The sequence below is a fragment of the Artemia franciscana genome, chromosome 18 (genome assembly GCF_032884065.1).
Source record: "Artemia franciscana chromosome 18, ASM3288406v1, whole genome shotgun sequence".
Classification (NCBI taxonomy): domain Eukaryota; kingdom Metazoa; phylum Arthropoda; class Branchiopoda; order Anostraca; family Artemiidae; genus Artemia; species Artemia franciscana.
In genome coordinates, this window is record NC_088880.1 from 1,463,263 (window position 1) to 1,479,364 (window position 16,102).

Consider the following 16,102-nt stretch of genomic DNA (forward strand, 5'->3'; position numbering starts at 1 on the left):
CTGCCAAATCTCATTGTCCTAGCTTATCTGAAAGTGCCTAAACTAGCAAAACCGGGACCAACAGAATTTGAGATCGCTATATGTCACTTGGTGTAGACCAAGTGCCATAAAAACCAGAAAATAATGAATGACCGAGAAAAGTAAGCACAAATCAATTTGTTTTGTTTGTCTCTTCCAGCTTTGACATCTTGTGAATATAATTTGGTCATCCAACATATGCAACAACATATTAACTTTTTGAGCTGTCGGAAAAGGTAGTTTTTCAAAGTTTTTTTTTTATTCTGAAAATTGTAAATAAAATTCAGAGCGTTCAAGTTTATGTTTTTTTCCAGTGGCACTAAAACAAATACAATATAATAATATATTATATATGTTATAATAATATGATAATATATATTGTTATATAATAATATATAATAATAAATTGACACAAACATACCATAAAACGCCTAATAGCCATCGCCTACTTATATAATTATTTATAACAATATAATAATAAATTGAGACAAACATACCATAAAACGCCTAGTAGCCATCACCTACTTGTATAATAAAATATAACAATATAATAACAAATTGACACAAACATACCGTAAAACGCCTAATAGCCATCGCCTACTTATATAATAATATATAACAGTACAATAATAAACTGACACAAACATACCGTAACATTGAAGAAAAAACTGAAAATTCAATCGGGTGTTGAAAAGTTAAAGTTTGTTTTCATGAATGGTATAGCTGCAGAAATGAAATAAATCACTGTGGCCCCTCTAAAGAGTTGCAAATTGATTTTTGCTATTTATTTCAGTGAAATTACTCAATTTTTTGGTTGAAATGAGCTATTCATTCTGGCCTTGCATATGGCTTACATTTTTTTTTTTTTTGTATTCAACAATTGTAACTGATTCCAGGCATAAATCAGTCGTAACTTTAAGGATAATTAAAAATTTCAGACGGGGGTGGGGCCCCTCAAAATTGGAACAGCGTGTAGAATAGCTCATAAAATTATGGTTTCTAGTCTTCGCTAAATACTTGGAATCATCTTTTATATCACTCTTGGCTTATACTGACACGAATTTATTATAATTATTATTGTAAATTATATGTTATTATATTTTTATTTTTTACGAAAATGGCTTACGGATAATGGATGCAAAAAAATAGCAAAACGTTCTCTCAGAAGTGACTCATTCAGCTGCTGAAGTGCGAAAACTAGTATGAGACATTTAGAGATCATAACAGGTTAAATCAAGGTCGAGAAGCCAAGAAAAACTTCAAAAAACCCAGTGAATCATATAGTTCTTACCTTTTATGCTCATTCTTCTGAAATGTCCTTCAAAGCTTGGAAGGTTGAAAGTTTTTTTGTGTGGTCTTCATATCCTTTTTTATATAATTATTTATTTATAAGTTATTTTATATATTTGACGCGGCCGTTGAACCGTTATGCTGCATAAAATTATTGTAAAAAATGGGGCAGTGTGATCCAAGGGATAGTGGTAGCCAATCCCCCAACCAAATTACCTTCCACATGTGTAGTATGTAGATGCGACCAGAGATACAACTGTGTCGGTTCCAGAAATCTGCTGAATCTTGGACGGTTTGTATCAGCCGCCTTCACGTTAATCGAAAAAGGATCACTGAAGCATCTTGAAAAAGGATCACCATCCTTGCAAAGTCCTCGACAATCTTTGTTTTCTCAGCATAGTCAGCACATAGATGGACCGAATGGCAAATGTATTTCAAAGCTTAAGTTTGTTTTATGTTTAGATGTGACATTGTTGGTCAACATTCTTTTACATTATCCTACGATTATGCTATCTTCAGGAGTATTTTGCTTGGATGCTTTCAATTCCTAATAATGCTACCTTCAGCATAATTATGCTACATCTGGCAACACTGAACCTGAAACCAATGGACTCGGTGAAAACGGGTCGTTTGTATTCTTCAGTTTGTTAATCAAAAAAGAGACTTCAGAAAAAGAAAACACCTCTAATGCGCCTGTCAAATTGCCTTTTTGAACTTTAAAAAGCACCAATAGAAACGGGGGCTACCTGAAAAGGCTATAATGAAGACACGGGCTAATGCTTTTACCTTCATACGATTTATGAATTTCGCAAACTTTGCAAAACATTAACTTTGCTTTCAAAGCTTGAACTCTTTGCAGACTTTCGATTGCTCTTTTTTTGTCGTAAAGAGCCAATTGCTTGGTTTAGAGATCCAGTATCTGATTTGCGTGATTCGATGAATTAATATTTGTATTCCAATGAGGACTCTCTTAAGTAACGGACTATTGCGCTGTTGCTAGCACGGGGCTATAAAGAATGACCACTTGCTTCAGTTTATTCTCCCAATATTTAGACTTCTTGGAATAAAGACTAAATGTAATTTAATCCAGCGATTTACTTAGTTGATTTGTATTATAAAACAATATAGTCGTCCATTTATCAAAAATATAATATGCCCTTCAATCTTGGGAGGCTTAGACTGAAGCCCAATATGCATGAAAGAGTTTTATACGGAAAAAGGGAGGGGGGGAGCAAATAAAGAAAAATACCAAAACTGTGTGAACATATGAAATGCGTGAGAGAATCGCAAACATTTTGAGGTTTCTTAGGATTCTGATCTGATCTTTTTCCTCTATTTACTTCTCGTGTCAATTAAAATAATGATGAAAGAAGAAAATTAAGTTGATGGATTAATTTCACATGGTAGTGTCACATATTTTAAGGTTTTACAGAAAACAATAATAAAACCAAACTCAAAATGAACATTTTTAAATCGGTAAGATGACACAATAAAAAAAGGAACAATGAAGATTACAAAATTCTTTCTTAGCATAGTTTTTTCATAATTATTGGGCAGTGGGATTAATTCACAGAAACTTAGAGGGGGGCAAACTTGTTGTTATTTAAATTTTTAAAATGAAAATAAAAAAAAATATTTTCAACGATGACTCCCACAAAAACATTTTCAAAATCTTGCAGGTAGGGGGGTAAATGTCACCCACGATTTGATAATTACTTTTTTCTCTTCTATAGCTATCTTAACACTGTAAAATAACTGCAAACGACATTTTAATCAGGGACATACGAAGGGAAAGGGAATGCCCATAATTATGAGATTTCTATAATTTTTCTTCCAATGTTTTATATTTTCAGTATAGTTTGATTATTTTTTTGTTGCATCTACTGTGAGATAAACCCTACATATTTACCCAGTGGTAGTAACGGTTTTTGTATCAACCACTGGATAAAAAATACAGTTAATTCTTATAAGAAAAATTACAACATGTTATCAGGATACATCAGAAACGATTGATTTATGCAAAAACATAATGGAGAACAATATAATAGCAGCACATAAAAACCAGTTGTATGTCTTAACAGCATATAATTTCAAACATGAAGCATATTTTTTTTCTATTTAAAGTAAAATTGAAGTGGGTCAAGACTAGGGAGTTTAATCGTCCCCTATTTAATTAAAAAGAAATTAAGTAAGGCCAAAGCCTTTATATATTCCCCTGTACTTTCGCATTTTTAACCTTCTACTTTTAAACCGTCGAGTTTTCTGCTGACAGGGTGCCAACACACCAGAGACGCATCAAAACTCAGAATTCAGTGACTGGTACAGCCTTGCACCAAACAGAAGAGTTTCTGCAGAAACTTTTGTTTTTTTACAAGTTTAGACTGTTCTCTTTTCAAACTAAAAAGTTTCAAAGGTCTGAACTAAATGATAGAAAATCCTTTAAACATTAAACCTGTCCTTTATACACCTTAACCAGGCTGTGGAACTGAAGCTCTCCTGCAATATTGACATTATTAGGAAACTGGAGCAAACATCTACACAAAAAATCATTTGTCTACTTTACAATGGACTCCGAAAGCCTCATCTCCAGTATTGTGCAACAATTTGACAGTCATCGTTACTATCGCACCTAAAGAGACTTGATGCAATTCATAAGCGTGCACTGAAAATAATCAAAAGTATAGATGACTACCTCTCCCTTCTGAAAACATGATCCTATCTGCTTTTGACATTCAGGCTAGACGAACATCAACACAAACTCGGATTTTTTCCCGGATGTGACTATTTCGTTTTCTTTTTAAAACAAACTCAATTGAATTCGAATATCTGCCTATTGCCGATTCGCCATGCCCTCTTACCACAACCAATCTCAATGCTTGATCACTCTTGTTAAATTTGAATTCTAGGCTAGAAACTTGTTATATTGATACTTCTAAATGTGTAAAGAAAAACACATTTTGTCCCCTGCTCTTCGATACTCAAGGCCCCAACAACTCACTCAAGACTAGTAAGCAGAGACCCTTGTAAGGTTGCGTAGTGCACTGTTACAGCTGACGATGCCAGTTTAGGGAGTTGGTACAACTCTTCTACAAGAAAACGCCCCCGTTCTGGCCCAACAGCGCTCACTTGCTACAGTGGTAAAAAAGCTTAATAATGCTAAAATAATCAGCAAAACTGGCCTATGTAGTACTATTGCTACTATTACTAATAATAATAAGTCAATGTATTACAAAGCCACCTGAGGCCAACGCAGCTACGCAAGCTCCTCCTCCAACCTAATTTATTCAAGGTCTTCCTCTTTACACCCTCTCAGGAAGTTCCCATTTCCTGTAAATTTTTATTTATGACATCTTTCCAACCCAGACGAGGACGACCTTCTTTCCGTGTAGCCCCAGACAGTTAACCAAAAAGGACAATCTTCGGCAATCTGTCATCCCTCATCCACAAACGTGGCCTAGCCATCTCGAACTTTCTTTCATTATAGTACTAGAAAGCGGGATTGAACAAAATTTTTGTACAGCTTACTGTTTGAAATACGGTCAGCCAGCCAGGTACCCAGAAGGACTTGTAGGCAATATCTCTTGAAAATATTTAGTAAATTTTCGTCTGCTTTTCGGAGCGCCCATGCTTCAAAGCCATATTTTAATCTTGATTTACCATCATCAAAAACAGCTTCTATGCACAATAGATACGTAACCTGACCCATTTTGTGTTGCATTACAGCATAGGCTAGTTGGACGTTTGTATTATATATCAATGACTTTTTGTTTGGGGTTTAGACGTATCGGATTATCGCAAATTGTAGTAAATGTGAACCTAGCATAAAATTAAAGGCGACGTTTATAAAATATGTTCAAATGGAGCGATCTAAAGATTCAAAGGAAGAGTCTGCTAAATCTGCCAGTGAATATGCAGAGAAAGTTCGACAGTTTATGATAGAATCTTATATTTGGCAGAATACAGTTTATGCAGCTGCTTCAAGAAAGCTTTTTGGCAATACGCCAAATCCACAGTTATTTGCTCCAAGTTATCCTTCAACAACCCTACCAGAGCAAGAAAGAAATGATGGTAAATAGCCTAAGTATTTTACAATAAACGTTGGAGAAGGGCTTTTTGGTAGCTTAGAAAATTCTAGTGCCCAATGAATAGAATTTCCAGGATTGATGAAGCTTATGTGATACTCCTTTACATACCCCTTTGAGGCCTATCAGATTTTGTAGGCTAAAAATAAATTGTAGATATGTTAATCATAGGCAAAACTTTTACCAAATTGGGTAAAATTCTAGTTAATTGAATTCTTGCTATCTCAGAAAGGGTTTAGGTTAGGAAAATGAACCTTTCAGGGATGAATATACAGACTAAAGTATGTCCTGGGAAGGTATTTTGAGGTACCTACCTCCACTCCTTCTCCCTCTAGAGGACCCTGACCTTTGATAACCTTTAAAAATATGTGTGTTATAAAAGTGAAACCTTGCAAAATAGATGTTCTGCTTAATTGAAGTACAAAAAAATTGTTTTCAGCTTCATAACTTTGCTCAATTCCATTTAAAAAAAAACAAAAAGCTTTGATATGGCTCAAGATTCTTTTCAAATAACTGGAATTGCATTTTCAGAACTAAAGGCATAGAAAAAGCAACTGGTAACTAAAAATTAAGGTAAAATGTGGTTTTGTCAAAATTTCAGTAGGTATAGACCTGTCATGGAGGCAAATTTCAGGGCCCTCTAGAGGGAGAAGGAGTGAAGATGGATACTTTAAAATACCTTCCCAGGACATACTTTAGCCTGTAGACTGATTTTTGAAAGTTTCATTTTCTTAACCTAACCCATTTCTAAGATAGCAAGAAGTCAATCCACTAGAATTTTACCAAGGTAAAACTCTAGTTTAGTGACTTCTTGCTATTTCAGAAAAGGGTTAGGTTAGGAAAATGGGTAAAATTCTAGTTAATTGACTTCTTCCAATCTTGGAAAGGGTTTAGGTTAGGAAAACAAAACTTCCAGAGATGGGTCTACAGGCTAAAGTATGTTCCTGGAAGGTATTTTGAAGTAACTACCTCTACTCCTTCTCCCTCTAGAGGGTCCTGACCTTTAAGAATATATGTGTTATAAAAGTGAAACCTTACAAAACAGATCTTCTGCTTAAGTGAAGTACAACAAAATTGTTTTCAGCTTCATAACTTTGCTCAATTCCAATTTATAAGGTTTTAAAGATATGCAAATACATTTCCTAAATTTTGAAGAAAAAAAAAACAATAATATGGCTCAGAATTCTACTCAAATAACAGGAATTGCATTTTCAGAATTAAAATCTAATAGTGCTATTAGATACTTTATTTTGTGCTCCTTTTTGTCATAATAGTTGTTACCTTGACAGTACACAACACACACCCCCCCCCCATAATGGACACATATGTAGCCCCAATTCTATATTTGCTTATAGTTTTTCAATTTACTGATCTATTATAAAACCAGACATGCCATGTAGACTCCAGGTATCCACTATAGCCTGAGTGATTGTGATGAATATTGGATAAAAATGCTAGGCCCATTTTAAGTGTGTTGAAAGTGTGAATAACAAAAGAAGGAAATATGATAATGTGATCAATATAAGTTTGCTTGCATGTTATAAAGTAAGAGTTTCATTGTGTTTATGTTTTTTTATTTTATTTTTTTAAGTTGATTGCCATATAAAGAAACCTCAAAGGGGCTAGGGATAGGAATTGTCACAAACATTACATTAACCATAAAGAGCATAAAGCTAGCAATCAAAAAATGCCTTTCTTTTTCTACTGAGGAGCTGTTGTTCTAAATTTACCATATCTTAATTAAAATGTATCTTTCCTAAATGTGGATAGCAGTATCCTAAATTTTGCATAATATATATAGGCTAGGTTTAGATCATTTGACTAGTTGGGGTTGACCACAATCTTATGGCACTACTTTATTTATATAGTGTGTTTCCTTTAGAAGAGGTCAACCACTAGATATTTGTCAAATGTGTTTGTCCTAAAAATAGACATTGGGCTTCTAATCTTTGATATAATATAATGTAAATATTTGAGGTTGGCAACTCCTGAAGGAAACATGCTAATAAAACAAAAGTAGTACCCTTAGATTCCTTATTTTATGTTCTTTCTCTATACCATGGTTGTTTTTCTGACAATGTGCTCCTGTCCCCATCCCCTTCTTATGGTCTAATATATAGCCCTAGAAATATGTAACAAAACAAGGAAAAAACTAAATAATGAATTTCTAGCTTTATAATATGCAGGATATTTCCTTTAATCAGATTATCATGTGTTCTGTCATTTTCATACACTTTTAAAGTCATTTCAAGTATTAATTGTTGGTTCTCGAATGGTATAATATGTCAAAGGTGAAACTATATATAGTCCAGTTTTGAAATAGAAACCTGTTTTAACACAGAACCTGTGATGCATCACAAGATTCAATGAAGAGAAATATATTATTAGAGACCATCAGGAGAAACAGGTTTTGTGCAAAAAAGTGATCCTGGTATTTGGAAAGAGTATTTAATAAGGAATCTGATGACACTATTTTTTTTTATTGACATGTTTCCTTCAGAAGTGGCTGAACAGTAAATATTTGCCTATTGACTCTAGATAGTCAAGATTGGCTGATGAGTGGGGATGGGCTAGGCAGTTTCTATTGTAGTCACAGAAAAATCTTTTTTATCATTTAACTTGAACTGAAGTTTTTCTGACAATCTGATTCAAATACAATTATTCTGCTTCACAACACTTGCCTTAGACCAGATGTATCCATGAAAGGGTTTATCTATGATTTAGCTATTTATTTCTAACTTCACAATTCTGCTCACAGCACTTGCCTTAGACCAAATGTATCCATGAAAGGGTCTATCTATGATTTAGCTGTTTATTTCTAACTTTCAAGATTTTTTGTCTAAGATCAGCCAACATTTTCCAATTCTAGGCTCAGCTTTAAAATGTGTCCTAGATGAAGCTCCACTTTTAACTATCAGATTATTCATAATTGCTAGTGTTGAATTTAATTAAAATTTTCTAGCTAATCAAATAGGCTACTAATTAAGAAAGTTTAGACAAATCCAATAGTAAAACAGTTTGTTTTCTTGATGCCATAATTTAATTGACCAACATTTAACCATTAAATGAGTGGCTAACCATCCAACTACTGTATATGTAAGTATGTGTGTCTTTATACCATTTGATTCCTCAACTCAGTATTTTTTTTTGTAAATTTAGGGTTACACCATCAGTACTTAGATACATATCAAACTACTGCAGATTATTGTATAGAACTGTAACATACATTGTAGAGAGATATTCTACATTAGGCTGGCATAAATATTTCATTTTTTATGTTCTATTAATAATTACAGTGTAAGCTTGAATCAAGATTTGTTGAAATATAGCCAGAAGGGCTAGTGCTTAAATTTCAAGAGCAATTAAAGACAAGATACCCCTTTAATCAGTTAACCATGTTTATTGGAATCCATACCTTCTTCTTATCTGCACTAATGTTTTAATGCTTGTTTCCTGATTATTAAGTTTTGTGATATTGATTTTCATAGGTCCAGTAAATCAATAATTATATTTTATTTACATGTCTTCTTGTTTCCAATAATATACTCTAATTTTAACTATGTTATCCACACACGTAAAAAAGGTTGAAAATATGTAATATCCTACCACTATTATAACAACTTACCACAGCACCAAGCCACCTGAGGTCAACACAGCAACACACACTACTCCATTATGATCTATTCAAAGCCTCCCTCTTTACATCCTCCCAGGAACTTGCCATTTCCCTTAAATCTTTTTGTATGACATCATCCCACTTCAACCATAGATGGTCAGATTTCCATTTAGCCCTAGATAGTTGGTCAAAAAGGACAATCTTCGAAAATCTGTCATCCTTCTTCCACAGAACATGTCCTAGCCATCTCAACCTTTCTCTCATTATAGCCCTAGAAATTGGGACTGAACCACACTTTTTATACAGCCTGCTGTTTGAAATACAGTCAGTCAGCTGGGTACCCAGAACAGTCCATGGGCCATTTCTCTGGAAAACATCTAGCAAATCTTCATCTGCTTTTTAGAGGCTCCATGCTTCAGAACCATATTTGATCACTGTCATCACTGTAGCTTCCAATTGGGTAAAGGTACTGATGATTTGACAGTTTTTGCAAAAAAAAAACTTTTTCTACTCCACAAGGCTTAATTTAAAGACTTTTGGTTTGAAAAGGGTTTCAGTATGTAGAAAAAAACATCTATAAATCTAACTGTTTGATTAGGAGTTTGAAGTTTTTTCAGAAAAGGGTACACAGCTACGGTTTTCTTAAATTGGAGCATTTTCACCTACAAATTCGACAGAACAAAAAAGTTAGCTGTTTTTGATGTAATTCAGAACCAAATTCGATGCATGTCAAATTACTTGGGGAATACTTGTGGGCAGATTCAGTTGCATTCAACCTGCCTATTCTTTTTACTTTCTTTGTTTCTCTTCAACTTTTTTGATGTGTAAATGTATAAAACACTGTTCAGATAGTGGAAGCAAAAACTGAAAAAAAAAAATGCTTCAAGAACAAGGACAAAATTGGATAATTATATGGAGTGTAATCATGTGACCTAGGTCTCTATAATATAATGTTTGATAAAATAGTATGATATAGGTCTCTACAAACGCTATCTGGAATGGCTCATTTCCTCTCAGCTTTAATGGTCCAGCAAAGATTCCTTTCCTGTTCACAGTGAAAGTGTTGTCAACATTTGGCCATTTCAAAGCTCATCTACCAGTTTAATCCAATTAAAAAAAAAATTTAGTTTTGACTATCCCTTGTCTGAAATCCCAGAATTCTTGAAATATGCATGTCATACTTAAGATTGTTAGAGGTTTATGACACCAAGGAGTTGAATATATTTCACTAGCATTTTGGGTGTGATAGGGTTTAAGAACTCCCAACACTCGTTTTTCAGCGTAGGCGTAACGACATGCTGCTCACCTACGGATACCTCCAGCAAGCAGATCAGAAGCTGTTCACTTTCTCTCCCCACCAAAAGCAAACACGAGGACTTTCCAAAAAGCTGTTCAAATCCAGCGTTAACACCAAAGTCCGACTAGATTTTTTTAGCCAACGATTCGTGAACGATTGGAACCAACTAAGCCAAGAGACAGTCTCTGCAACCTCGCCCGAGGAATTCAAAAAGAGGCTCGACAAGGAATGGGAGGCCAAACCATGGAGATTCCAGTGGGAAAACCCCTCCCAGCCCTCACTACCATAACAGTCGTGGAAGACAATAGAAAGTTAGCTTGGAGGATGATGCAGCTTGTCATACCCAACCATCTCACACACTCTATCCGAAGTTGCTGTTGTGCGGCGGTGCCAACTCTAAATCGCTGGAGAATGGTCCTTGAACCATACCTACCATGTAATCACCGTTACCGAGTGGGCTTAAATTGCATCTCTCCAGCGCTCTCTAGTCCCTATGGTTTGTTGCTTGACCTTAGCACAGCGACCAGATCTATCTCCATCATCAACTATGGAGCATCACAGTTTTCGCAACTAATTCGCTCCGAAGTGCGAATTAAGGTAATTATAATAGGATTTTGATGGGGTTATTTTTGATAGATCTATAAGATACTTCAAGGATCAACAGGTCCTCTACACATTAACACCTTTGAGGGATCCTTACCAATTTCATTAATCAGTACTACATATAAATGTGGTTATACCCAGGTTCTTGAGGAATTCCATACTTATTAATGAGGGATTCAGAGAGAATATTTTTTATTTTATAGCTTGTGATTATGTTAAAGAAAACTTATAAAAATTACTAGGGGAGGGTCTACTTCAGATTTATTCAGTGATAAATGAATTAGGTGTTGCGATCAACCAAGGCAAATGCTTAAAAATATGAACATTTTTTGAGGCCAAGTGGCAGTTTCTCAAGCGATGGAAAAATCTGGCATCCAGCATCAAATCAGTAAAACCCCAATTTAAAAAAAAAAAATGTCATGTGAAATATTATTACAAATAATAATTATCTAAATTTGTCATTGTTGAGAAAGTACCCAAAAATTTGACAACTATGTTTTCATCAGAGAATCCTTGAATTTCAACACCAATTGTTTCTCATCTGTTTTACATGTTAGTGAAGTTTTGACAGAGTCACCTATATTTTGACAGATATAATAAAACACTCAATATGTAGGCTAATACCCATTATTTTGTTAAAATTTTGTAGGCTAATACCGTACCCATTATTTTTTTAGAATTTTGTTGAATAATTTTATCTAGTGTATGAATTGGACATTTATTCTATTGATTATATTTCTAGCTAGCCTAGAGAAGTAATCAATATTGTCATTAAGAATGAGGGTGTGATTAATTAGGAAAGGAGCATGGTAATATCCCCAGTGAGAACTATAATAATGACATGAAATAACATTTTTTTTCAAGTCTCACATTAATGGATTCACATTTTAGATGGCTCAGAATGATTCGAAAGATTCAGAAGAATAAAACTAAAATAAACGAAATATAGCAGTAGAGAATAATTAAAAAATTATATAAACAAAACTATATATGTTGAACGAAAAATTACAGAACACTCAAGGTGTAAGCTAACACTAATCATTTTGCTAGCATTTTATTAAATAATTGTAATCAAATAATCACTCAGGAATTAATTTTAATGATAATGTTTTATCTAACCTACAGAAGAAGTCTCCTTTCCGCCTTTTAGGATAACCTTAAAGAGCTCTAAATTAAATTTCTTTGGCACTAAATTAATCATTATATTTTCCATCTTGCTATGAAATCCAATTTGAAAATTGCTTAAGAAATTCCACACAACATTAATCAAAATTAATTAGCTTAAGTATTTTAAGGTTTTTTATGGCACTTGGTATTAACCAAGTGACATATAGCAATCGCCAATTCTGTTGGTCTGTTGGTCTGTCAGTCCCTGTTTTGCTACTTTAGGCACTTTCAGGTAAGCTAGGACGATGAAATTTGGCAGGCGTATCAGGGACATGACCAGCTTAAATTAGAAATAGTTGTTTTCCCAATTTGACCATCTGAGGGGGGGGGGAGTGGGGGCCCGGTTAATTCGTAAAAAATAGAAAAAATGAAGTATTTTTAACTTATGAGCAGGTGATGGGATCTTAATGAAATTTGATGTTTGGAATGATATTGTGTCTCAGAGCCCTTATTTTAAATCCCGACCGGATCTGATGACATTGGGGGGAGTTGGAGGGGGGAAACCTAAAATCTTGGAAAACACTTAGAGTGGAAGGATCGGGATGAAACTTGATGGGAAAAATAAGCACAAGTCCCAAATACATGATTGAAATAATCGGAACGGATCCGCTCTCTTTGGGATAGTTGGGGGGGGGGGTAATTCTGAAAAATTAGGAAGAATGAGGTATTTTTAACTTACGAACGGGTGATCGGATCTCAATGAAATTTGATGTTTAGAAGGATATCGTGTCTTAGAGCTCTTATTTTAAAGCTTGACCGGATCTGGGGAAAATGGGGGGGGCAGTTGGGAGGAGGAAACCTAAAAATTGGAAAACACTTAGAGTGGAGGGATCGGGATGAAACTTGGTGGGAAAAATAAACACAAGTCCTAGATACATGATTGACATAAACGGAACGGATCCGCTCTCTTTGGGGTAGTTGGGGGGGCGGTTATTTCTGAAAAAATAGAAAAAATGAAGTATTTTTAACTTACGAATGAGTGGTCGGATCTCAATGAAATTTGATATTTAGAAGGATATCGTGGCTCAGAGCTCTTATTTTAAACCCGACCGGATCTGGTGACATTGGAGGGGAGTTGGGAGGGGGAAACCTAAAACTTGGAAAACACTTAGAATGGAGGGATCGGGATGAAACTTGGTGGGAAAAATAAGCACAAGTCCTGGATACATGATTGACATAAACGGAACGGATCCGCTCTCTTTTGGGTAGTTGGGGGAGGGGTTAATTCTGAAAAATTAGAAAAAATGAGGTATTTTTAACTTGCGAACGGGTGATCGGATCTCAATGAAATTTGATATTTAGAAGGATATCGTGTCTCAAAGCAATTATTTTAAATCCTGACCAGATCTGGTGACATTGGGGGAAGTTTGGGGTGGGGGAACCTAAAATCATGGAAAACGCTTAGATTGGAGGGATCGGGATGAAACTTGGCGGGGAAAATAATCAGAAGTCTTACATACGTGATTTACATATTTGGAACGGATCCGCTCTATTGGGGGAGGGGGGGGGGTAATTCTGAAAAATAAGAAAAAATGACTTATTTTTAACTTACGAAGGAGTGATCGGATCTTCATGAAACTTCATATTTAGAAGGACCTCGTAACTCAGATCTCTTATTTTAAATCTTAACCGGATCAAGTGTAATTGGGGGGGGGGGCAGTTGGGGGAACCGGAAATCTTAGAAAATACTTAAAGCGGTGAGATCAGGATGAAACTGGACGGGAAGAATAGAAACCTGTCTAAGATACGTGACTGACATAACCGGACCTGATCTGCTCTCTTTGGTGGAATTGGGGGGGGGTAATTTTGAAAATTGAGGTATTTGTAACTTACGAAAGGGTGACCAGATCTTAATGAAATTTGATATTTAGAAGGATCTTGTGCTTTAAAATTCTAATTTTAAATTCCGGCCAGATCCTGTGACATTGTGGGGAGTTGGATGGGGAAACCGGAATTATTGGAAAACGTGAAAATTGGAGTATTTTTATCTTACGAATAGATGATCGGATCTTAATGAAATTTGATTTTTAGAAGGAATTCGTGTCTCAGTGGTCTTATTTCAAATCCCGACCAGATCTTTTGACATTGGGGGGAGTTGGAGGGGGAAATCTTGGAAAAACACTTGGAGTTGAGGGATCGGGATGAAGCTTGGTGGATAGAATAAACAAATGTCCTTGATACGTGATTGACAGAATCGTACTGGATTCGCTCTCTTTGGGTGAGTTGGGGGGAGGGTTTCAGTGATTTGGCGAGTTTGGTGCTTCTGGACGTGCTAGGACGATGAAAAATTGGTAGGCGTGTCAGGGAGCTGCACAATTTTTTCTTGATAAAGTCGTTTTCCTAGATTCGACCATTTGGGGGGGGGGGCTAAAGGGAGAGGAAAAATTAGAAAAAATAGGTATTTATAACTTACGAGTGGGTGATCGGATCTTAATGAATTTTGATATTTAGAAGGACATCGTGACTCAGAGCTCTTTTTTTTAAATCCTGACCGGCATTAAGCCTCTTATTTTCCTTTTTAAATCAATCTATTGATTCACAGAATTCTGTTAGAGCTCATACTATATGATCTCTTGGCTCTTAGCTCTTCTCGCCTCGTCACAAGTGCCATATGAGCTCAAAAACCTGTGTTTTTTCTCTTTCTTTGAAATTCGCCTTTACCCAGCTTCAATCAAAACTGTTTGTCTTCAATTGCTTGAGCCTTCTTTGTATTGTAATCTTGTGACTGTCCCTTGGGCAGTTTGTATTTTATTTTGAAATATCCCCTTTTCATCCTAGCCGAGTGGATTGGTGCGCTGGATTTAGGATCCTGTTTTCGAGAGGGCGAAGGTTCGAATCCTAGCGTATCCGATTATTTCGTTCGGGATGGGCTCAGTGGCGTGACTGTAAGCTCAGCCAAAGTTGACCCAGCTCTAAATGGGTATATGGAGAAATCTGGCGGAGGTAAAGAGAAAGGGTGTGCGAAAGCACAGGATGGTTGGCCCCCAACCCCCGTTGCCCTTCCTGGCTGAAGAGCCAAGAAACAGAGATTAGCACCGCCAGTAAAGACTCTAAAGTCCACTGCCGTATTCTCTACCTCTTTTTTACCTTTTCATCCTGTATCCTCCTCTTTTCCTTTCATGACAACCTCAAAAAGCTCTAAAATTAGCCTCTTTGGCAGTAAATGTAATCACTGTTCTTTCTGTCTTGCTTTTAAATTCTAATTTAGCCGGTCTTAATCAAAATTGTCCCTCCCATCGTTTGAGGGTTTTTTTTTGTGTTGTATCTGGCTATTATTCGTTGGCTAGTTTCTGTTTTCTTTTGTCTTGAAATCCTCTTTTCTTTTCCTCATGCTTTATTCTTTTCCCCCTTTCAGAATAATCTCAAGATACTTTTAAATTAACCTCTATGACATTAAATGTAATCAGTGTATTTTCTATATTGCTTTGGAATTCCACTTCATCCAGAATTTATCAGAGTTGTAAGCCTTCAATTCTTTGTGATTTTTTTTTTCGTTTTGTATCTGATGACTGTTCCTTAGTTAGTTTGCATTTTATTTTGTCTTTCACTTTCTTCCTCTCTTGTCCTTCTTCTTTCTTCTCTTTCTTCTTCTCTTGGTTCCTTCTTTCAGAATAATCTCAAGAAGCTCTAAATTTGACCTCTCTGGCATTAGATGTGATCACTGTACTTTCTATTTTGTTGTGAACTTCCACTTGAAATTGTATTTGTAGATTTTGTTTCAAGTTCCATCCAGAATTAATCAAAGTTGTTCATCCTCAATTGCTTCAGATTCTTTTTTTTTGTATTGTGATCTAGTGACTGTTTCTTGGTTAGTCTGTATTTGATTTTGTCCTTCAATCTCCTCTTATTTTTCTCCTGCTTCCTTTTTTCTCATTTCCTCCTTTTTCTTTCTTTCATAATAACCTAAAAAAAGACTCAGAGCAACCTCAGGAAGCTTCAAAATCATCATTTTTGTCATTCGCTGTTATTACTGCTTTCTATCACGCTTTGAAATGTCACTTTAGCCAATATTAATCAAAATTGTTCGAT

The 16,102-nt window shown here is 35.4% G+C and overlaps 1 protein-coding gene across 1 annotated transcript in view; it reads left to right on the forward strand.

The window, feature by feature from the left end:
• Window positions 1-5,141: 5,141 nt before the first annotated feature.
• The window catches only part of LOC136038479 (uncharacterized), a 33,079-nt gene continuing 22,118 nt past the window's right edge, over window positions 5,142-16,102 (forward strand). Inside the window, exon 1 of the mRNA XM_065721551.1 lies at window positions 5,142-5,376. Within this exon, the coding sequence (XP_065577623.1) occupies window positions 5,166-5,376 (211 nt within the window). The 5' untranslated portion in view covers window positions 5,142-5,165. The remainder of the gene's footprint in view (window positions 5,377-16,102) is intronic.